We start from the raw sequence: 24,399 nt of genomic DNA, 5'->3' as shown, positions 1-24,399 counted from the left end.
TAGGACTAGGAGAAACTAGGAGGTGACCTTTTTTGATGTGTGTGACTTTGCGCTTTTTCAGTGTAAGCATCAGACAAAAATCATCGTTTACTGTGTAGTTAAATGTAATTAAGTTACTTAGCACTAATGCATACGTCTGTGGAAGCACTTTTCTAACTAAGCTAGCCAGTGTTCGCTCATAACTTCATGATTACCTCTAACTCAAACGTGACTTCTGGCTTAAAGAAAAAAAAAAAAATGCATGGTAACATAAACTCAAGGCTTCAGCAGAGCACACACCAGTTGGTGGAGGTCACAACATATGTCCGTTTTTTGTATACAGCCCATTACCTTTTATTTCCTTGTTTACAGCCTTTATGTGGTAAGCCAAGTGGTGCTGCAGCTGGCTGAAGGTCATATTTATAATGCACACATGAGAAAAATCAATCTGCTCATGCAACTTTCAGAAATAAACTTTCAGAAGTACAGTTCTAAAAAAAGGTTCATCTGTCCTTTTAACAGGAACCCAGACCTTGAGAAAAACAAAAGGAATACAGTAGGATTTACTTTCCTCTGAATCCCTTTATTCACATCACAGCTGCGCAAGTTCAGTGGGTGCTTACTCACCATCGAGGTAACTAAGATATCCTCAGGGTGCCAGCTTGCAGACGTAATGTTACTGAGAAATACTATTCATGGTAGCACTTTGGCAGGAATCACATTTAGGGGGGGGGGGGGGGAAAAAAAATGGCACAGGATAAATTTTTTTTCAAAAGGTTTAATGGGAGATTTTAAGGTGGGGTGACTGATTGGCTGCTTGGTAGGTATACGCCTGCCAGAACACTGAGTGTAAACATGCCCCAGATTTGCTATAGCAGCATGAGCCAAGTCACAAGGCACAAGGGGGCAATGGGTACAAAGGGGCTCGCTTGCAGCTAGGATGAGAAAACCAAAAGGAGGAGAGGGTAACAAAGCTGATATCAATCTCAGACAGAGCTTGGCTTATCTTGCATGCAAGGCACCAATTTATATATTTAAAGAGAAAAAAAGCAAAGCAAAGCAAAACAAACACTATCTCTGCCCTCAGCTAAATAAAGCTACACAAGAGTGCACAGCTTCAAGGCTCTCTGTTTGACATGATTTGACAAAGGGTTTGATAGCAGTGTTGGAGCTGACAGAAGCCGACAGAAGTCGCTTCAAGGTCATCTCAGCTCTGCTGCTCCCGATGCTTAGGCGAAGTGATGTTATTTCATCGCCGGTGACTACTGGCAACCAAAAGCAGAGCGGCTCTGATCTGATCTCTACTGCTGTAGTTTACCTGCCAAGTCAGCACAGAAACAGTTTGTCTGCACAGTCGGACCTCTGATGAGGAGACAAAGTGTGTTAGAGGAGCAGGGGGTACTAACTGGGAAACACCACAGGAAAATAAAAATGACTAGGGCTATCCGAGTAGATTCTGTTTCCGTTAAAGAAACGTGACGCCAATTCTGGGAGATATTGCAGTTCTGCACTTCTTCAATGTCACGTGTATGTGGCAGGTTTGCAAACAGCATCTTTATCCAAGTAGTGTCTAAAAGATATTCCTTTTAAAATGAAAAGTCAAGAAACAAAAAAAATGAAAAATTGACTTTACTGGATGGGAAATAAAGCTGACAGTACTGAACTCTACAGTATCCACAAAGCCAGGCCATGAGGCTTACATGTACTGTGGTGTTTGTAATAACGGCTTTGCTGCACTTGTAGATGTGTGAGTGAATATGCTGTCTGTTCTGCTCATGTCTTAATGTGTGTGAGTGTGTGCATGTCATACTGAGAGACAGCTGGGCCTTGCAGATAATAACCAGAGCCTGACAGTGTGCAAGTCCAGTGTTTGTTTGCATGTGAGGATTATGCATTTTTTTTTTTTTTGTAAATGGAGAAAAAAAAAAAAAGTGTTAATAATGCCATATGGTTACAGGTGCATAAATACATCTGAGCAGCAACAGAAAACCATGCAACGGCAGAATGTTTGTTTGAAATGTGTGTAGCCTACAAGCCATGCAATTCTTGAAAAAGCTTCCTTCACCAGCTGAAGAAGAAAACATCTGTCCAACACATATGTAACAAGGATGAGGTCAGTGCATAAAGCACAGCATGGCTCTAAAAGCAGAGGAGCTGACAGAGACAGCATGCCCTGTAATTAAAGGCTCTTAGGTGTCATCCTGATGCACTCAGAACTGGCATGCGCCCGCCCAACACTCAGACCAGCAAGGCGATGTGGCGCAGTGTTCCATCACAGCTGAAAGCTTACAAAATCCTGATGATGAGGTATCTGAGTGAGTTATTCAAGCACAGACCTTGAAACTCAGAGAGGGAGAGAGGAGGAGACAAACATTTGGCATCATTTTCCTCACTCAATTCAAAGCAGACGTGCCTGTGCTTGTCGTGTGTGGTGCCTTTTCAAACACTCCTCCTCCATCCTCTTTAGTGGGGGTGGGCAATACCACCACATTTAAGATATTAACAATAAACTCCTGCAGTGTTTACAGTTTGCCTGCTTGCTTTAGCTCCAAGGGCACATTTGGTTCAAGTTCTGTATGGCACAAGTGGGTGGTGGGCCATTAGCTACTCTGTGTCAACAGGAAAAAGTAATACTTATCATAGCGATGTAATGTTTCAACAAAAACAAGTGCTCCTATAATTTGAAGAAACAGATGGGAAAACTAGTTTTAGACTCCAATAGGTGTGAAATCTCCGCAAGTGCTAAGAGTTGCTATTGCAGACAAGTGACGCCAAGATGTAACAGTAGCACAAATGCACATACCCCTGTATTTATGTGCCAAGAACTAAAATGTGTGATGAATCTGTTTAAGAATTCACTGAATTCAATACTGAGACTTTCTCGCAGTAGTATCAGTGATTGAGGGAATTAAGCCCACCTCTATTCTACAGATTTTAAAGCTGTAACAGGCTGATGTGATTCATATGATGTGAAGCAGGTATAAATGTTTCATATTGCCCAGCATTAAAGCACAAAAGAGGCTAATGGGAAGGCCAATTTGCCAGGTGTTTCAGGAGGGCACTGAAGAGTTAACATCCTGAACTGATGCTTGATGAAAAGTCCTGAGAAAAATTAGGGAACTGCATTAATATTTGGAGGAGCTAATTAGCTACACAAAAATTTGTGGCGAAGTAATTGCCGTTAAAATATTTAATGAAATAAGAAAACAAACAAAAAAAACAGGTAATGGTAATCAATCCAACCACTGTCATTTTTGCTTGTGCTAAAGAGGTTCACTTACACTCCCTTCTATAGACGGGAGTGCTAACTGAATTGCTTGATAACTATGACCCACCCAATTGGATTTGAATAGGGGGGGAAACAAAGAGTCATGCAAGTCCATAGCACAAATGTCCAAATCTAGCTGGCTTGCAACACTTACAGCTTAGTTTCTGCTGGAGTTAGAATCCCATCAAAGTACATCTTGATGGGCACCAGTGGAACCGCTCTCAGTTTACAAAGTACACACACTTAGGACTGGCATGTGCTGAAAGTCTTTTAGAGTGCTACGACAGCATAAACACAACCTGGTGAGTGCGTACATGTGTGCATGCGTGTCTCTGGAGAGGCTCTTGATGAGAAGAGCAGGCTGGAGTCGCACAGAGTCTCATGCTCTCCACTCATCCACCACATAGTGACCAAGGATGAGAAGTGGTCAAGCACACTGGTTTACACTAATGGCTTTTCACCCACATACTCAGACACACCTTGGATGAAGGGCTGCATGCTTTTCCTCTTGCTCTTCTACCGTCATGTTTGTTTCTAATAGCCCTGCTGATATCAGAAGCCTGGTGAGTTCAGGATCAGCTGCACTAGTCTCCACACTTGAGCATAAGGGTTACATTGACCTGCCATGGTTCAAAAGCATCACAACCTAAAGACTGATAAAGTGGCTGATTTTTTTTTTTTTTTTTTTTAAAGCAAACTATTAAAAGAAAAGAAAGGAGAAAAAAAAAGAAAAAAGTGACTTTATCACATAAAACACAGAAGATATGCAGTGAGACACTGCACTGGAGGACACACGTGAGTCTCTTTTCCACACACATCCACTATAGCAAGAGTAAAATGCATATGGAGTGCATTAAATACTGGAAGCAAGTCAGGAAAGTTCAGACTTCTAATGAAAGATACATGAGACGGCTGCTTTTAACCATTTCAGTACAGCCTAAACTGAAAGGTAAAATCCAAAGAGTTTCCTGAAAAGTGCAAGAGTAGACACCTTTTTGTGCAGTGCATTCTGAAATGTTGGTGCTGTTATATGAATCAGTTCTGGCATATAATCATATCACCATATGGACACCAGGTTTTAATGCAATTTATTCAAAGTACTTTTTTCCAGAGGGAAAAAAACCCAACAACCAGAACACATGTGCAATTCAATAGTGAGGAAAAAAGTGTTGCTATTCAAGTGGCTTTAAGCACAAAAAAAAATAAAAAATAAAAAAAAAAATGGAAAGATGTCAGAAGTTCCACAAATTTCAAGTCATCGTCAGCAGAATCCATAGGAAGTCAAACAGTCATGGTCTCTGCTAGAGAAGGGCAAACCTGCTCTGAGCTAGCCATTATGTACAGTTAGACCATTATAGACACGAGTGTAAACAATAGAGCCAGCAGAGAAGTAAATCTCCTCGTGATGCAGCAGGTTTAAAGGAGTTGCGATTTGAAGTCATTTCTGGTAAACCAAACATTTCATGGCCTTCAGGCATTCGTCACACTGCAGTTTGTGGTGCGTTTTAATAAGTCAGTTGTGTTGCTTTCCGTGCAGACACAACTCTATAGCACTTGTTGCATAGGATTTGTTCTTGGTTAACATCACTTGCCCTAAATCCAAAGCATTTCCGAACAGATGATCTGCTTCAGAGGACGAGCTCTCTGCATTATGCTGTGCAAGACCTTTGATTTTTGGTGAATACTTGTCTTAACGTAGTGTTACTCGTAAGACACTGCAAGCCATGCGGTGCATGATTGGCATTAGATGGTGATTTGTGAGGTCCAATATCACATGCAATATCATGTGATAAAATTGTGATGAAGATTAAAATGTAATTAATTGTGCAGCCCTACCTTAAGGTGGGTCTACATTCTACTAGGTAGCAATCCTGAAAGAAACATTTTGAAAACAATGAACTGCATTATTTCATTTCATTTCTCAAATGCCAAATAGCTGGAAAGGTTGTTTAGGAAGAAAAACTCATGAAAAACTCAAGTGTTTACAAAAGATGTAAAACCTTTCATTAATAAGCAGAACGTGTATAAAGACAAATGACATCCCGTTTGTTTCAAGCCATTTAGTCTTTGTGTTTTATTTTCAGGACCGTTTGCTGTGTCTGTCCATTTTTTCCTATGGAATGAGTTGTTTTTACTGCAAATTGTCATGCATGGACAATGAGCAGTAAATTGTTGTTGGGCGTCTTATTTCCCCTAGTGGTTTTCCTTTTTGTTTGTTTTGTCATTCTTGTTTTAAATAAATAAATAAATAAATAAATTCTTGAAAGAATGCCTTTTTGACAGAGATGTGTGCAAAAGCCATTTGTTCTCAGACAAGTCCACTACAATGCAGATTCAGCGCCACAGAAACCAAATTAAAGCTTTTTCATGTTACAGTCGAACAAGAAAAGGCCTTTTTGTGTTACAGCAATGGAAAAACTCAGAACCTCTGCTGTTAACTTTTTAATAGTGATTAGGCTAACCAAATGTACACTCCAGCACAGCAATCCAAAATTGCCTAATGACACTCTTTAACCTCACATTCCTTGCTGTCCATCTAAATTATTTGCTACGACCATCATTTCGCGCTGCTTGCTATTTCCCTTAAATCAAATGTTCCTAATCGAAATTTGAAAGTTTAAACTTTTCTGTACATTCTCTGGACCGTGCGAGTGATGAGTCCATTAAAACATCTGAAAGAGACAGGGTTGATGTGCTGCAATTACCTTCCATTGTTGTGGCCGTTATGGTTTTTGTATGCAGGCACTTGTGAGTGCCACCTCTGCTGGAAGCCACAGACCGCTTTTCTTTCAGGATCAGTGGGCGTGTCCTTGCTGGGTTTTAGGTGGCCATTGGAGCATGTCTAAAACCTCACCAGCCTTTGCTCTGAACAACCACCCCCAGCCCCCCAGCCCCACCCCTTCTTGCTGCCCCTCCTCTGTTTTTGAACCGCGATCCACACACTGCCAAGGTCAGTGGATTAGCATGCATGAGAGAAAGCGGACAATATTCGCCTAACATAAACCAAACGTACACAAGAAAGGACACTGTGTACACAGAGCATACACAGCATGCTCTGTAGCTTGGCTTAAATGGGCATTTTCATTTGCTTCTCTAAAAGTGTTAAAGCTGATCTGATCTGTGCCCTTCGTTTTACACAGTCTATACTGCTGCACATGAAAACACTAATGACAGAAAACAGTAACTGACAGACTCTCTAGATGCTACTTGTGTTCAGAGCTTGATTATGTATCTTTTGTTTTAGAACCTTTCTTCCAGATTCCCTCTTAACATTATCACAGTAAAAGCAGATCTTCCCGTTGTAGGTAAAAAAACATTCAGGAATCGTAGGAAACTTACACATTAGATTTAAATATAGCAGCAAGAATTGATTTGAACTCATCTGTGTTGTGTCTTGTGCCTTAAACCAACTAGAAACTAAAAAGCAGCAATAAAAAGGGAGCAAAGAAATGGGTGGAGGGAGGCGATCACCACCTAATCACATTAAAACGCACCACTGAAGTACTGTGTTTAATGTAGAACACGATTATCTGGCATTTAGAGAGCTTGTTCAATCTGTACAAAAATCCACTCAAATGTAAAAGCACGTTTTTCCTTCAGTGTGAGTAAGGCTACAATGTTTTCTCTGCTGTCGCATTATCCCTAACAGACAGACACTGCTATGAGGCAATCATTTCAAGCATCTGTAAGCATATTTCTTTAAGGTTAAATTATTGATTCAAGAGGAAGATGATTAACAGCACTAAAACGATGATATTCAATTTAGTTCCCCAAATAATTAGACTGTGGTGGCGGTAGGGGTACAGGGTGTGTTTGGGCACACATGGACACAAAAGCAAGCACAACCACACAATCTTAAGATACCATATACTTTTGTTACCGACTTGGTTCATAACCTTTATGGACAGACTTTCTAGGCACAGCCAAGCAGCAGATGGTTACCAGTTTGGTGACCTCAGGATTACCTCTGCCTTTTGCGGATGATTTCTTCTGGATTCATCAGTAGCTGACCTCAGCATGCATTGGAGCAAACTGCATCCGAGTGTGAAATAACAGGAATGTGAATTAGCATCTCCAAGTCTGGTGCCAGAAGAAGGTGATGTGCCCACTCCGGGTCAAGGCAGATTGCTACTCCAATGGTAGCAGTTCAAGTATCCTGGGGACTTCTTTACAACAGAGTAGAGTCAAGCAGTAAATGCAAACATTGGCATGGATTGGTAGTGATGTGGATTCTATATCAGTCTGTTATGGTAAAGAGAGCCGAGTGTGACAGCAACGCTGCTGATTTACCAGTCAATCTACGTTACAACTTTAATCTATAACCATGAGCAGTGGTTGCAAGCGGCTGAAACGACCTTCCTTTGTAGGGTGTTGTGGAAAAGGAGCTTTATGGGAGCTCTCCTAGTACCTTCACAGCTCAGTTTAACTCAACTTGGATTTTAAGGTTTTTCAATTAGGTTGTAGGACCTGGTACCGGGTGCTTTTTGTTGTATCTACTTAGACGGTTTCCACTTAATCTGAAATGATCCAAAAATGAAGCGTTGGACTGTATGCCACCGGTGGCCAGACAGTGACAAATTTTGATGACTCATGAGGGTGGCTCCTCACAAAAATCCGCCAATTTTGAAACATGGCAATGAAGTAAATGACTAAATAAAAAAATAAATAAAAAAAACCAATGTGGTCCTTGAGTCTAACAAAAAGCCATGCACCGAGCAGCAGAATACCATATCTCAACTTCCGCTGTTGTGCAGTTTGTGTCGCATACAAATGATGTCATTTGCTATAACAAGTCCACACACATTAGTACTCAATTGTAATGAGAAACAACTGAAACCCCGTACTTTTAAGTTGAGTAGGTACTAGTGGAAAAGGTCTATTAGAGAAAGGGTGAAGCGTTTGGTCATTCGGGAGGGGCTCAGAGTAGATCTGCTACCCCTCTACATTGAAAGAAGCCAGCTGATGTGGTTTGGGCGTGTCCTACTGGCGACAAGCCCAGAACACCCTGGGGGGGATTACTTTGTGGTCTAGGAAAGCCTCTATGTCCCTTGGAAGAGCTAGAGGTGGCCAGGGAGGGGGAGGTCCAGGCAACTCTGCTTTCAGGGGTGGTGATCTAAGCAGAGAAGTGGCAGAAAATGGATGTAGAGGTGGATACTACTCTCCAGCAAGTTCCTCATCCTGTGGACGGAAACTTTACGGTCTCCACAGCGGCAAAAGCCCTTCTGCTGCAGTCTTAGTGAGCTCAACTTAAGCCCCTTTTCCATTAGTACCTACTCTGTCCTACTTGTCACAACTCTACTCGGATCGACTAGTTTTCCATTACAATCGTGTCCCACCTAATGTTTGCCGTTGTTGTCACAGCAACACAGCTGAGCGTCCCGTGACGCAATTAGTATGCAACACAAATGCTACAACAAAGGTGGATGTCGAGGCAATGATATACCTGCTGCTTGGTCTGTCGCTTTTCGTCAGACTCGGGAACCACAGCACTGTTTTTTTTCCCTAACCATTTCCCTCGTTGCCGGGTCTTAAAAATGGCAGATTTGATTTTTGTGAACAAGATGCTCTCATGACTCATTGAGTGACTCCACTGACCAGTCAAATGGTGGCATGCAGTCTTACGACATCACATTTTAATACCTGTCCAGTTGAGTAGGTACTATTGTAGCACCTTGTACCGGCTACTATCACCTATTGGAAAACCTTGAAAACCTTGGCGAGTCCAGTCGATTCGAATGGGTACTAATGGAAAAGGGGCTACTGTCAGTTGAAGCAGTTCTCCATCTGCTGAAGGTTTTGGATATGCTACCCTTCTCATCTGCAATCTATAATGGTCAACTTGAGAGTATGTTGGACAGTGGGCCTAGCTGGTTAGTGATAACTTTCCAAAAATAAAAGTGAGGAGTTTGTCCAGTACTGAAGAGACTGTGTCAGTGGATTGTGGGGGAACAAAAGAAAAAAAAAAAAAAGACAAAGATTGCAAAATAGAATTTAGTTGGGTGGCTCGCCCAAGTAAGTGTGTGACAAACACTGTAGTTAACGTACTCAAGTCTGAACTCGAATGTCTCCTTGATTAAAGTGAAAAGAAAAGAAAATTAAAGAACAAAAAGAATCCATCTCTTCAGTGCACCTCTTCAGAAAGTACTGTCTGAGAAGCTTCTGATAACTAACAGGGATACATGCTGTATGCCTAACCATTGCTTACAGCTCCAAGTCCCATGATCTTTTGTGCTGCTCTGCCTCTGCTCAAGAACCATAATGAAAAACAGACAAGCTCTCCCTTTGCAGCAACCACAAAAACCCCTACTCACTACACATGAGAGATTAGCTTGCTCATTAGGAGAGAAGGAAGGACGAGGAGAGAGGGAAGGAGGACAAAAAGGAAGAGGGATGCTTTTCAAGGAGGAGGGCAAGGGTGCTCTCTCCAGAAAACAGGCCGGGTCCCCCTTTTCTTACAGACAATGCCAATCAGAAACGGCTATTTAAAGAGGTGACCTGCTTTACATGTTTTGCAGCAGTGGTGGAGGTCAAACAAAAGTTAGTTTATATATGAAGCGTGTTTGTGCAAAGCTGTTGTCTCATTAAAGAGCTTATAATCAGTGCCAGTGACTTTTAAATAAGACTTTCTACACGAAATTGTCAGTTGAAAAACAGTTTTCTCACACTACTACTTATGCTCTCCAGCTGACAACCTCAATCACTCATCGTTCATGTCAAAATACATGAATTTAAGATGATGAATGCCGCGTGGAGTGAGGCAAAGTAGGGGGGAAGAAAGAAACATCAGTGGTTTGCAAAACACTCACTTGCTGGGAACCAGCCTTGGGCCAATTTAGTCTATTCAGCTCTTAGAGAAATAAGCTAAATGGCTCAAGGATGTGAAAGGTTGTTCTTGGGTATGAGAGATGCTAATTTGAGGTGGTGCATGTGAATCACAGGATGACAGCTCACTAAAGTGGCTAAAGAGGAGGGAAACAAACCTTCTGGGGGGAGGGGCTTCAAATACAGGCAGGTGTGCTTAAAGGAGCCAATATACCTCTAAACCTTTATGAACTTATGCTGTGGTTAATGTTTGACTAAACTATTTGCCTGGATGAGAACAGACAGATGAACGAATGAAGCGAGAAGCTTATTTTAAGGAGCATCTTGTTGGCCATGTAAAACCGCACATTTCAACAGCTCTAATTCAGGATGTTGAAATGTGTTTAGTGGGACTTTCCTGAGAGGAGGGGGGGGGGAAAAAAAAAAAAAAAAAAAAAAAATCAGTCAATTTCCCCTGTGAGCCACATCCAAACAGCTACCTCATTTGTCACAAGCTTCCATAATGCATCAATCAATTCCCAAAAAGCTGTCGGCAGAGCAAATACAGGAAAACAGCGGCATGTGTTTAAATTATGGAAGCTTAATCCACAGTTGTTATAATAGGACGTGTGGCAGTGTGTGCAGAGTAATTACATACGATGATGAAGTCGGGTGCAAAAAGGTCTCCCATTCAATCAGTGGATTTTGCCAGGAGACACATTAAGTTTATATTTGTATCATAAATTGTTTCACTCAGTCGCACATTAGCAAAAGGTCAATTAGAAGCAAAAAGCACAGAGCAACCAAGTGCCTTTGAAGGTATGATGCCAGACTGTATGTGCTACAGAGCAGCTACTGGGCCCCAAATTGTTGCACTTCATTTGCTCTGCACTCTGCAGAGTCACGTGTTATGCATATTTTCCCCCAGTCTTTCTGTCAAGGCCCAAGAGGGGGAAAAAAAGAAAACAAAACACAAGAGAGACAGTAAATTTTGTGTGAAGTGACATCTAATATGAAAAAACCCCCTCAGGGAACAAAACTTGTAATTTCATGTATCTATGCAGAGATGTTTGTAGTGCGGTTGTCCTTAAGTTGGCATATGTGTTTCTGGGCTGGGCCTGTAGTCACTTGTGGTTTCGTACATGTATCTATGCACACACTGCTCCACAGCCTCTTTCCCTGCAGACTTGTTGCAGCTGTGTATGTTGTTTTTGCTCATCACTGATATTTATTATGTTACACTGTGAAAAACTGGCCCTGCCCCCTTTATTTACTACCGCCATGTCGGTTACATATTCAACACATAATGTTTTCAGTAGAAACAGCTGTGCATTCTCAACTTAATACTCAATATTTTTGTCTCCTTAAGTTCAGAAGAAAGATGAAAGGAGGTTTCTCATTTCTAGGTGGTGGCTTATCATTTGCTGAAATTACAACTAATGGGGCAGATTTCTGGCACTCACTGGCTGGTTCCCAATGAGTGCCAGTTCTGTGTGAAAATGGCTTGTTGATGCCATAGGTCAAAGAAGAAAGGCCCGATTCCAGCTGACAGGAAGGCTACAGTAACTCAAGCAATGGCTTTTTACAACCAAAACATGCAGTAGAGCATCGTTGAATACATTGAACCTTGAAGCAGCAGAAGCCAACACAGGGTGCCACTTCTGTCAGCTAAGAACAGGAAACTAAGGCTATAATTCACATGCGCTCACCAACATCAGAAAAACATCACCTCATCCGATGAGTCTCGATTTCTGTTGCAACATTCGGATGGTAGGGTCAAAAATTGGTATTAAAAAAACAAAAAAAACCAAAAACAAGCATGAATCTGTCCCAACTCGTATCAGTGGTTCAGGTTGTTGGTAGTTGTGTAATAGTGTGGAGGACTTTATCCTGGCACACTTTGGGCCCCTTAGTAACAAATGATGATTGTTTAAAACATTGTTGCTGTCCATATCAATCCCTTTGCAACAACAGTGTCTCATCTTCTGATATCCTGTTGAAAGCAGCTAAGACACCCTGTCATAAAATTACTCAATATCCTATTTACAAGAGAGACTGTTTCAGACAAACATATTAACAAATACAAATAATAAACGATATCTCACACACGCACATGCACACGCACACAGAAGCAACACTCACCTGTTCTTTCAGAGGTGCAATTAGAAAAAAGCTGAAGTAAACTAAAATTGAGAAGCTGTACCAAGCCCCCAGAATAAGATAAATCAGGGTTAATTTGAACTGAATCATGCATAGCTACCCTACTGAAGTACAAGCATAAAAATATAGAGCTGAAAATGAGGATAATAAAACCTCAGTAATGAAGTAGGAGCAAGTAAAAGAGAAAAAAAAAGAAGCACTGCTCTGAGTTCACAGTGCTGAAACGAGTCCTCTATTTAATTCTGTTCATGTTTTATTTGCTTGATATGCAAACCGAGACAAGCAATATTATATTTATACTTTATTGTTGTGGCATTTGCATTTCATTTTTCCACTTTAAGCATTCTAAGAAAAAGGCTTTTAAGACAGGGTCATTTGCATGTAATATTAAAAATTTCTCTTTACATTTGGTTGTTGTAGTTTTCTTTATGAAAGGATGTAAAAAAGGAAACCATTACGGTGATATGCACAGACCTGTAGATTTTGGAGAAATAATGCCAAAACTCACTCACAGCCACAATGTTAAGCCACAACTGGTCATCAGTGAAAACAAATTACACTTACTGTATGGGAAACTGATGCGAGGTATGACATCTTCCTCAGTGGCAATCACTGACTGGAGAAAGCTAGCCAATAGCAGTGCAGCAGCAGGAAGACATTGGACAGTCCCAGTTAATGTCCACATGGTTGCCTGCTTGTCTAAGATGAACACGGATGTACAAGGTTTGTTTTAAGATTCCTTGGAACACATTAAACTCCTATTGATGCCACAGAGGGTTATTTTCTCACTCCCATCTTCCTGCAAGTCAAAGGGGGGTGGATCGTGTCCTTGATTCGAGTCTTGTATTCCCAGTGGTCTTTACATACAGTTTGTAGCCTCTTAGTCTAGAGAAGGGGAATCCTTTCTGGATTAAAGGCTGCTGGATTTCATCTTCTCATAGTGCTCTGCGGTTGATCAGTGCTAAGCTCCAACCAGACTCCACTTAGTTAAAGTCATCTTGGATCTGTGGAAAGGAGAGAGAGAAGTTTTTTCTTTATGTGTGTTCCAACAACAGTTTTAAAAAAAATAAATAAAAAAAAAATAAAAAAAAAGATGAAACACAAGCTGGAATAACAGATCCTTATCCAGCTTCTGACGCTATAACCATAAACTACAAACGCAAAAGGACTAACACATTCAAGCAGCGGCTCATTCTAGAGGATGCTGTGGATTTCAATTCAAACAGCTGTTATTTGAGAGGAGTGTTCATTAGTTTTGCCAGCAACAACGGCATCACCCAAAAATGACCTTCCACATCCATCTGCCCCTCAGCTTTCAATAGTGAACAAACAACCTTTTGTTTTAGTTTTTTTCCCACCACAAAGAAAACTCAGCAAAACAGATCATTCAGCGCTCTAACCAGCTAAAATGAAAATACTCATCATCTGGTAGCTTGAAGGGTTTCACAAACTTAAGCCTAAGTGAATATCCAATTTGCTGTTTGAAAGACGAAACGCCTACTACATTTTTTTTTAATCTCTGTATTTAATTATGCTGTCAACAAATCTGTGAGAGATCCCCCTAGAAGATAATACGGGAGTCTGGCTCCAATTTTGTGGCTATGTGGGGAAATAAAAGAACAGTGACTCCCAAGACAACCCGGTAATTTGTCACAAGAAGGTGCAATGAACAGCTTTTATTTGCTTTGTGTGAGTATACAGATCAGAAGCATGTTATGTAAATCTATACTGGTATTTTGTGTTTAGTGGGCTGTCAGTTTTATTGAAAAGCACTTAAAGTAAGCACCAGCCCATTTGTTTCAACCCTCTGAGTTTTTTGAAACAACATCAACAGCTATCAAACCTGTCATAATTTATTTTTGCTTGTTTGAGGAAAACACAAATTGTTGACACGAGCCCAAACCTTCAAATATGAAGATGCATTATGTTTCCTTTGAGGTCACGTTTATTGCAACTAGGTGTTGACACATTTCTGCCTTTGCTAGCCAGTGACAGAAACAGTGGTCTATTACAGTCATGGTCTATTTTTATTAATTACTGCCTGCTGGTTCAAAGAGGTTATGATGAACCGGAGCTGTAGCCACGAGAAAAAAAGCCCCTCTTTTCCTGTGAAATAAAATTGTATATGAGCAAGGTAGAAATTAAGTAAATGACCAGTGCAATACTTTAAAGCAGGAAATGAGCAGCTTTACAATAGCTGCGTCAGACAAAACTAACACTTAACCATCCGAAGCCACCTGTCCAGAATGTGGACGCCAACCTGCGTAGAAGGATATTTGTGATTAGCACCTTCATGTTGGTCTCCAACAAAACCTGAGGAAGATGGCTTTTAAGCTCTCTCTCAGTTTACTATCTAGTTGACACTTTGCTTGTTTACCATTTGAAACTGAACACAGGTGGCACCTTTTTATGAGTTTTTTTTCACTGATAACAAAGCATTTCTTTCACCAAAAGCAATGTCATGAGAGCACAGATACTGAATCAAAAAGAGCTGTGAAAAAAAAAAAAACTAAGAGCCTAGACTGTTTTTGTAAGCCTGGAGAAGTATTAAAGAGGTATTAAATTATAAAGTACATTCAGTGACTCCTGTTTGGTTTAACTTGTTAAATCAAAATAACCAGTTTTGTACACAGTATAGTGCAATTTCAAATTAACACAAAAATAGAAGCGCTATGGCCGAAACAAATGATCTTTTCTAAAATTTTGACCCAGTGATGATGCGAGTTGAAAGTCCAGGGGATCACCAAAGTTATTACAACCCTGTCTGAGGTGGGGTATGCACGCTTGCAATATATTTCAATCTTGGTCCAAGTGATGGCCTTACTGACTCCTTACAGCAATACCACATGCCTGTTGTGCACCCAAAACAGCTGTAGATCATATATTTGCCAGTGTTTTCAGACCTAAACCAGAGTGCAAACTATTACTTGATTCTTATGAATTCACCAATATCCTGACCGGAGTACAGATGCCTCCGTTCAGTGAGCTCAGTAAAGCCCTCGTGTTTGATATAACTCCCTACTCCTTATTGCCCGGCAGTGCTAGATGCCTCCCTGAAGAACCCACAGAGGTGGTTAGGTTTAGAAAGTAAACACTGCAGAGCACATGGCGTCTCTCGCATCATTGAAGGAACTCCCTGAAGACCTCATGCAAATATTTATGACAGCCAATAAATACAGCAGACCAAGATGAGCGTGGGACAATAAGTAGCTCCTGGGCATCTGCGGAGGTAGGGCCCAGCTGGAAAGTACCATTTTAAACTTTTGAGCAGCCTGAATAATACTTTTTAACATACTCTGCTACCTGCCCAGTCTGAAGAGTGGGGAGCTGACTTGAATACATCTGTATCTCAGTGTCACACCCTGGTCTCCCCTCCCCGGGGTCTGCAGCATCCAACTAATAGGTCTGTGTCACTCTTCACTTCACTGCCAGGCCTGCTGTGGTTCTTGCTGCTCCACTGAAGCTAGCTGAGTCACTGTGGGCTGAAACATCCACCCACGGTACTCTAACATTTCCTTTTGCCTCCGGTGGTCCCTCTCATGCCTGCTGGGACAACAAGCTTGGCTGCCCAGCATCTCTTGCACACCTCAAGCCTCCATGTTCCCAGGGCACATCCTTATTTAACTGCAAGTGTTTTAAATTTTAATGAAAAGAGAGGCGTGCTGTTAGAAGTGTTTCCTGCCACTCGGCTTAAAAGCTTCTTAATTCATCAAACTCTTTAGGGCAGTAATGCATGAAGAAATATCTCAACACACTTAAATTGACCTTTTACCACCTCAAAAATGTAGCTGATGCCCACCAAAAATTTCACCAAAATTTCAGTCATGAGTAATTTGGTTCCAATTTAATTGGTTCAGAAAACATTTTACACAATCGTGTTTGCTTAATTACAGCAAAAACATTCAGACCTATCACGTACACACCTAGTCGTGACTTCTACCAAAGAATTAAGCCAATAAACTAAAACAAAAACACATTTACTTACAGTTTACTCATCTGCCTCCTTACAGAAATATTGGCCTCAAAAAAAGAGAAAATAAAAAGTTTGTCTTGTCTTTTTTGACAAAACTATGCCAATAGCAAGAGGCCCATGCACCCGAATAGGAAACAAGGTATCTGGGGAATCCAAGACGCATGATGACTCATAAATGTTCATATAACTGGGCCCGGTGCCTGAGGAGCACTAGATGGACACTTTGCAGGCCTCAGGCAGATCTGTTCAGCCTTAACAAGGGCGCGAAGGCCAAGTAAACTGATGTAATACTGCATTCATCCTCTTTTCTTTCAGATTTTAAAAAGACCCCATCATACGTAAATGCATTTTAGTCAAAGTACTCATGCAGTGTCCTAATCCAATCTCAAAAGCAATGCAACAAGGGTCTGAAGGAAAAAAGTACTAAATATTAATAAGCATTAAATCATATTTGACAGCAAGTGCTCGACCAAAGAAAGTGATCTAATTAGAGGTAACAATTATAGGATTTATAGGATTAGAATTCTATTCAACCAGAGCTGTTACAGTAAAAGTGAGCAACTATACTCAATGCCACTGGACCCATCTGCTCATGCAGGCGAGGGTCTGCTGCTCCTTGTATCTGTGAAGGGTGAATCTGGTGCCATATTGCTTAAAGCTACAGATTCATTAACCTTCTGAACCTCCCTCGAGGCTCCCTATTAATTCCTGCATCTGTTCATATGGCAAAAGGATGTGAAAGACACATTGGGCGATACACTCCGTCAGGTCATGTCGAGTTCATTGGAAAGGTAGCAGCATGAATGCTAACCATTTGGCTAGCTTTTGATTACGTAAAAGACTGGGCTTTGTGCTAGGCTACGAATTCTCAATAACTCTTCTCTGCAAAGTGACTTGTCTCACATTTGGTCTTTGGCACAAAATGAGGCACTTATGGAGATAATCAGCAGCCAGGCAGGACCTTGTGATGAGAGCAGTATGACTGAGTTTGACATGAGGGTAGATTAGGCTGCGGTCCAATCCATTAACAGTATCATGAGCACATCTAAGTGAAAGGGAACTATAAAAGCATTTTTAATTGCACAAGTTGCCATCAAATCTTATCTGTGTCCGTCAGGCCAGATTTAAGGGTGACTTTGGGGAACTGTATCCAAAACGATGTAATGACTTCTTCCAGTAACAAAAAAGGACAGCAATGTTTAAATCAAATAAATGTTAACGTTAATGTTTAATGTGGCCTCTTGGGTTTAAATCACTATTTACAAAAGATTTGTGGAGCTATCATCTTCGGCAAAGAAGGCCTCAGTAGTCTACTGACAAGGCAGAGACTCCTTACTGTGTCTGTCATCATAACTCAGACTAGCAGCCTGCTTTCTTGGGTGCGCAATGCATAATTATTGCAAAAATCAAGATCGCTGAGGGAGGTACATTTTTTTCCCCCACCCAAATCAATGGCATGGACTCCAAATCATTTTTTTCAACCCACCTTGCTAGACATACCGGCAATATTTACTTTGTTTTTAAAGAACACGTCATCAGATAAATAGTTAATAGGTTAAACTAACTTTAACCTTTCTGAATCTTAATGAATCAGGGGTAAAAGGTGAACTACTTTTCAAATATCCGTGAGGTAAAACATTGCATGCTGTACTTTGCAGGAACATTGGGTGAAACGTTAACGCTTACTCTGTCCACTAGGGAATGGGACTGTGGGTAGTAGAAGGAAAACTTTCAGGTGAGCAGACTTCTCCCACACCAAGAAGGGAGTGCGCTAAATAAATCACGACTGGGTTAAAAATAAACCATAAGCACCCCGTGCAGCAGTTGAGACAGCACCAATTGTTTGCTAAGCTGGCAGAGCACATAGTGAATTCATCATCACAGTGACTCTGTGAGTTTACATGACGGTTAAGCATGAGTCAGCATGTCTGGATGAGGGAGCTCAGGGATAAAGATGTCAGACAACAGAGATGTGTAGACAACTGCGATGATGTCATTAATTGCAAACTCGCATGTAGATATCACTCTTAAGCTACAATTACTTTTTATTAAAAACAAAAAGAAAAAAGAGAGACAAGCGTATTATCCTACGCAAATTCAACCCATCTCAAAAAGGGTTCTGATCATCACCATGCTGATAACATACTCAAACGAGGTGGACTTTTAAAAACAGGAAGTCCACACTCAAATTTGGCTAAAATCTTGAGTGCCTCTACAGTAGTGCTAAATTGGCTTCTTTCTTTCCTAGCTACTTCTATCAGAGAAATCTTCAGGATATCCTCTCTCAGAAGCCTTTGAGTGGTTTATATATGGACAACCTCCTCATAACTCAACAATGCAGGCTTTGAAAAAAAAAAAACAGAAAAAAAACAAAGAAAAAAAAAACATTTTCCCATCAAAATATTTTTGTCTTTGCTTCTTGAAAGGAACTTCCTCTAGATCAGGGAATTGAAAGTGGACTGAAAGTAAATATTCTCAAAAGCATAAAGTAATAAAATATAAATACAAAAGTGCATCAATGAAGGCCATCAATAAGCAGGCTTTTTCCTCTCTGCTTTCACTTATTTATTTAACAGAAGATAAAAGAGAAAAAGAAAAACATGAACACAAAATGTTCTACTGCCTCTCCAATATCATTTCTACCCTGCAGGTAATGTGAATTTTTTTCTTGGCTCTGAAACCAAATGGAGACCTCGGTGTCTGCACACAGAAGAGATTTTAACCTGGAATGAAATGAAACCTTTATGCATGCTCCAACGTTTTGGTCTTTAATATGGAGCAGCTGTGAACTGGGAATCCTGGTGCCTAAAGGCAAACTTCCTCTGAAAGAGCCAAATTTGTACAAACGGTTCAAAATTCAGATATGACTGCTTATCAGGACCTGTTCATTTACTATAACTTTTTCCATTTTCTTTATGCAAATATCCACAAATGGTCGACATCCATCTCGAAAAATTGCTTCACAGATTTCAGACCAAGCAGTTTGATACAAACACAAAGTTTGAAAAAGCAAAGAAGAGGGAAATCTAAGAAGCAATACTGACTTGTGAGCTGTAATCCACTACCTGTGCCCTGTACTGGGAATCATCAGACACTAATGTGGAACTCTCTGAGAACTGAAACTCAATTAAGTACTCAATTACTTATTCATATGTGTGATCCCAGACTGATACAAGGAAGATGACTTTTCCCTGCATGAGTTATTAATTATTCACAGAATCATCTTTGTGTTGATGACTGGCTGTAATGCATCCTGCTGTGGTATCTCCCTTCTGGATTCAGATACAAAAGGATTTTTAATGACTTTCAAATGATAAAATTACTGGAAAAACTAAGCAAATTAGGCATTCGCTGTGAAGAAAATTTGCCTGTGACCAAACAGCAAGTCCTGGTCTTCAGTTCATAACCCAGTCACTTTCCATAAACCCCCAAATACTCACTCACTCATGGTCAAAACTGCCACTGCATAGAAATGAATTTAGATCAAAGCTCCTTTTCAGCGTAGCAGACACAAAGCGGACTTACTGAAAGCGCAATATACTACTTCTCCGATAAATCCAAATGTCCACAATTTTTTAATCTGCTTTGACAATTAACACAGAGGCAATGAGTTCAGCAAAATCCTACCCATAATAAATTATAAATGACAGCATTAATAAGACTAGTAAGCATTTATGACAGACATCTCTTGTTCGAGGTAAAGAGTAGTACCAATGTATCTGACAGTTTATGACCAAGAAGGCATGTATAGATCGCCGGTTATTTGTAAAAGAATCTAACCAGGAACAACTTTAAAACCATCGAGTCTTGATATTCATGTCATATTAACCATTTAAACATTGTTGCAACAGTCCCCGATCGTATCCGCCTCCCCCACTGTGCTCCACCCCGCAGGAAATGCTTGGAGGCATTTACCTGGCTTCCTTGCTAGATACCAATCTGATCTAGTTTCAGCAGGATGGCTCAACATAAGTGTTGTCCATGAAGGTCTCCCCCGACTACCAATCTCATGGAATAAGAAACCACAGAAAACCTGCAAGAGGCTCCAGGTCAGCATCCAGGCACTTAAAAGATCTTTTGGTGTGTTTTTCATCTTTAGTTTTGCTCCACGCTCTGCACAGCTTCAACCTACCTAAGAGCATTTCAGATGTGAAGCACCTGGTCTACCAATAGCAAACACAAAACAAAACTTTTTTTTAAAGTGATGCAGAGCAGAAACCTGCTTTTTTGGATGCATCTGGTGAAACTGCAAGCTTTGTCTTTAGTGTATGTAAACAACTCCAGAAGTCAAGCGACGCAACCATGCCTGATGTATTCCCCACAGTAAAATGTCCCTAAACAGGTTGTTTTAAGGTAGTAACAGCTACCAGAGAACTGAAGCAAAGTGTTCCAGTGTAACATGATTGGTTGGTGTTCGTTTGAATCTTATACATGCACTCAGCAGTTCATCCAGTTCTATGTGCCACACCTCCTCATATGTTAATCAGGTACCAGGCCGAGTACTGAATGTGCCTTAATTGGCTTTGCATGACCTTAAGCTACCAGCGAGATGTGTGCTAATTGTTTAACTACAGTACGTGCTCCGTTTCCATGATCCCATCACGTCTGTGTGTCAGAGTCAAAGGCATTCATTGAAATGCAGGAACCCAGTGATTTTACATCCCTGAGTGGCATCTATGAGGCTACTTACTGGAATTGTCTTTCTGTGACATTTATTCCAACATGCTACAGCCACAAAGTGTTGAAATTACACCATGATGTGACAACGCTTCAAGTCTGATCCAAAGCTAGAATTGGCTCTGAGGAATATTCAAACCCCCTTTTTACATTAGTGTACATACTGCTCAGCTTTGCCATGCAGGAAGTGGCAATTATCATTTCAAACGAGTGAGTGAAGCAGAACTGGCAGAGGAGATAAGTGCTTAAAGGAGAGTAAGGGTCACCTTATTCCCTCTGATACAGACTTGCCCTTCCCTGAAATTATTCAAGCTTGACGGGGAACGGTGGGAGATCAGTTCTTGAAAAACTTGCAAAGCGTCAATAATGAGCCGTGCGTCAGTCAGAGCGCAGTGTGATAGGAGGCATAATTTCTCTCTCTTGACACAGTCCCAATACAGAAACTACAGAAAAATTTGGAGACATGGAGCTCTTATGATGATAAAAACTGAATAGCAATTTTCCCCCTTCAGTCCACTAAACTACAAACTGTTTATTGTGTGCTTCTGTGTTGAAAAGCTCACCACACTTTACCCTAATGACCCATTTAGACTAATATGGTGTGCTGATTAATCAGGAAATCCTCACGATTACAGACTAACAGTGTGGCCTGGAAGACTGAACCACAAAAACAGAGAAAGAATTTTACGTTCCTACTTGCTTGGGGCTCTTGACTGCTTAGTTGACAGAACCAAGTTTAATGATTGTCCGAAAACATTAGCAGTGAGGGGAAAAATCCTTTCAATTGTTTTCCAGTGCCTGTGGCCTCCCTCTGATTTTGCAGCCCAGATATGTGAGGCACACTGGTGCTGTGAAAGTTGCCCGTGGCCACGACGGACCACAGCATCTTATTCATCTGCTGGGTCGATGACGATGTCAGGCAAGACTGTGAACAAACTCTGTGGTGTCACAAAGGAGAGTTGAAAGTTTAGAGTCATGCAATTGCACAACAGAGGCCTTTCTGAGGTCTGGACCATGCTGTATTAGCATCACAGTTCATCTGCTAATTACACCATCAAATCCAAAGGATTGGTTATCCATACTGGGCTATTCATCTCATGACTTACACGTCAAAGTGGTGGTGGGGGAGTGCGGTGCACGATTAATCCCCGTAGTTAAACCGATGTGAGGACTCATTTCCTTACATGATTTGACAAGCAGAGCAATAGGATTTAAAAGCATATCAGATGACTATATTCTGTTTCAGGCTCCACTTCACCTCGTCAGACCCAAACTCACTTCAGCGTGCTCAGGTAAGAACTTCGATGACCGTGACCAAAAGGCTTGACCACAAAACTGTTCTCATTACTCATTCCAAGTGGAAACATGACACAGTTTGTCCGAGTCATTTGTCAGGTTGGCCGCTTCGAGGCAGTTGGCTGTTGACTCTCAGCAAACATCTGGACTTCAAAAAGAACAACCGAAGCAGTACTGCTTTGTTTACCGTCAGGCGTGAGCTCTGTCTTTGTCTTTGCCAGCAGTTGTAGCCAATAAAGGAAGTAAAAGGTCAACAGTTCTGTCCCTCTGGGCAACGGTCCTACTGATAATAGTGGAGACTTGGAACAAATAAGGGAATGATATCATAATGCATTTGGAGTTCAATAATCATTTATAGGGAAATAATTGGAAACGATCTAAAAGACTGCAAACAAAATGGCAAAATCAATTCTTAATTAAAGAGTGTACAAAAATTGCTTGGCTGGGGAGTGAAGGCCTGGGAAAAAAACTAATAAAATCCTGACATCATTAATATTTTCTTTAGCCTCAATTTAGTCATTGGACTTACTGCGACAACCTCCCTCTGCCTTTCACAAGGCTACTACTACAATAATAATGATTATTATAACGCCATTTAATACCACTCAAAACAAAATTAAAACTCCTGAATATCTTAATTTAACAACAGCAAAGCCCTGTACAGCACATTAAGATAACGTTTATAATCATAAAAGAACTAGTAGGCCAATTTGTTTAACTTTTCACTTAAAGTGAATTTATTGAGCACCATCTGCCAAATTCTGCCCATTATGGTACAAAAAACATGTCAGATTTTCTTTCTGTTTGGAAACATTAATCTGAGAAATACTGCACAGATTTTAAATCCAGCACTGTTTACATTAGTTGATGTTTCTTTATGCTCCTCCATGTTTACTGCCTTTGCTGCACTGCTGTATGTGTTTGTGTGTAACCACCACCTGTTGAAACAAGAGGCCTGTACACAACAGAAGGATCTTTTGTTATCCTGATAACTTCATGGTTAACCTTGGCTTTCTGTTCCACGAAGGGGGTTCATTTCCTACTGGAGTATATCGATATAGCAAGCAGTAAGCATGTGTCGTTGCTGGGTTTCAAAAATGGCGGTTTTAATTTTTGTGAACAAGACGCTCTCATGACTCATGGAATGATGCTACTGACCAGTCAATCGGTGGCATGCAGACCGAAGACGCCACATTTTAGTACCCGTTTGGATCACTTGGAACACCGGGGGAGCAGGTACTGAAAAAAAGTATTTGGTATCAGGTGCTATGACCTCATGGAAAACCCTGAAAACCATGGCAAACCGTGCCAGTTTCCTGTGAGGGGGGAAAAAAGAAGCAAGAATCCAAACACGGGAAATAAAACAAAAACAGCTTATACAAAGAAAAACAAAACAAAATGGTACAATTCCCCTCCTCCTATTGTGCTACTTTACACCTACCAATACCAGTCATAAAGGTCCTCACATAAAGGAGTTTTCTTCCTTATTGAGTGCACAGCACTTTTTCATTATTTAGGAAAAGGCGAGGTTTAAATAACCTAATAATATGGGTCTCTGGTAATTTACTATATAAATAAATACTGGATCTCAGCATTCCAGGCACATCGTAAGCCTGTTTTCCATTACAAAGTCACTGTTTATATTTTTCTCCACACTTCTTTCAAAATAAGAGAAGAAAAATGCAGAAGACGTTCATTTGTCTCTGGAGGAGAGCTCCACGTTACATAACATGTTTCCATTCAAAGACAGCTACCTTAGTTAAACCCTCATGGAAGTCAGAGAGCACTTCTGATGAACTTGTCAGACAGATGCAGCCAAGTGGTATAAACCGTCCTTCAAAATAAACCTGAGTAGCTCGACATGTATTATCCAACATGTTTTTGCAATTCTGCCCCCAAACAGAGTTCAACAGGGGTCTGCAACTGCTCAGTTTTATAACAGAAGCGTGAGCACAAACTTGGATTACATCTACAGAATTATCAAAGACTTGCTACGGAAATGTTACAGGACTATATCGACCTCAAGAGGCTTCATTCGCACTGTCTGCCATGTTTGATCTTCAAGATAAACAGTGGAAAAACACCAAATATAATAAATGCCATGAGACTTAAGCAAGTACCTGAAGCATTTGTCAGTAGTGGTACAAATCTCTTTAATTCTCCAGCTCCATGTGATAGATGAACAGGCATGACAGCAGTCTGACTTGAATTAGTGAAATGCAGATAGAACACATGTTTTTACCAT

At 40.7% G+C, this 24,399-nt stretch overlaps 1 protein-coding gene across 2 annotated transcripts in view; it reads right to left on the bottom strand.

Annotated features, from left to right (window-relative positions):
• LOC102297485 (semaphorin-4B) overlaps window positions 1-24,399 on the bottom strand; it is a 59,003-nt gene that overhangs the window by 23,576 nt on the left and 11,028 nt on the right. For both annotated transcript variants that reach the window (XM_005949193.3, XM_005949192.3), the window contains exon 2: window positions 12,773-13,212. In XM_005949193.3, the coding sequence (XP_005949255.1) occupies window positions 12,773-12,893 (121 nt within the window). In that variant the 5' untranslated portion in view covers window positions 12,894-13,212. The remainder of the gene's footprint in view (window positions 1-12,772; window positions 13,213-24,399) is intronic.

The sequence above is a fragment of the Haplochromis burtoni genome, unplaced genomic scaffold (assembly GCF_018398535.1).
Source record: "Haplochromis burtoni strain Fernald_Lab_line unplaced genomic scaffold, NCSU_Asbu1 Contig_641, whole genome shotgun sequence".
Classification (NCBI taxonomy): Eukaryota; Metazoa; Chordata; class Actinopteri; order Cichliformes; family Cichlidae; genus Haplochromis; species Haplochromis burtoni.
This window is presented reverse-complemented; position numbering and strand designations above follow the sequence as displayed.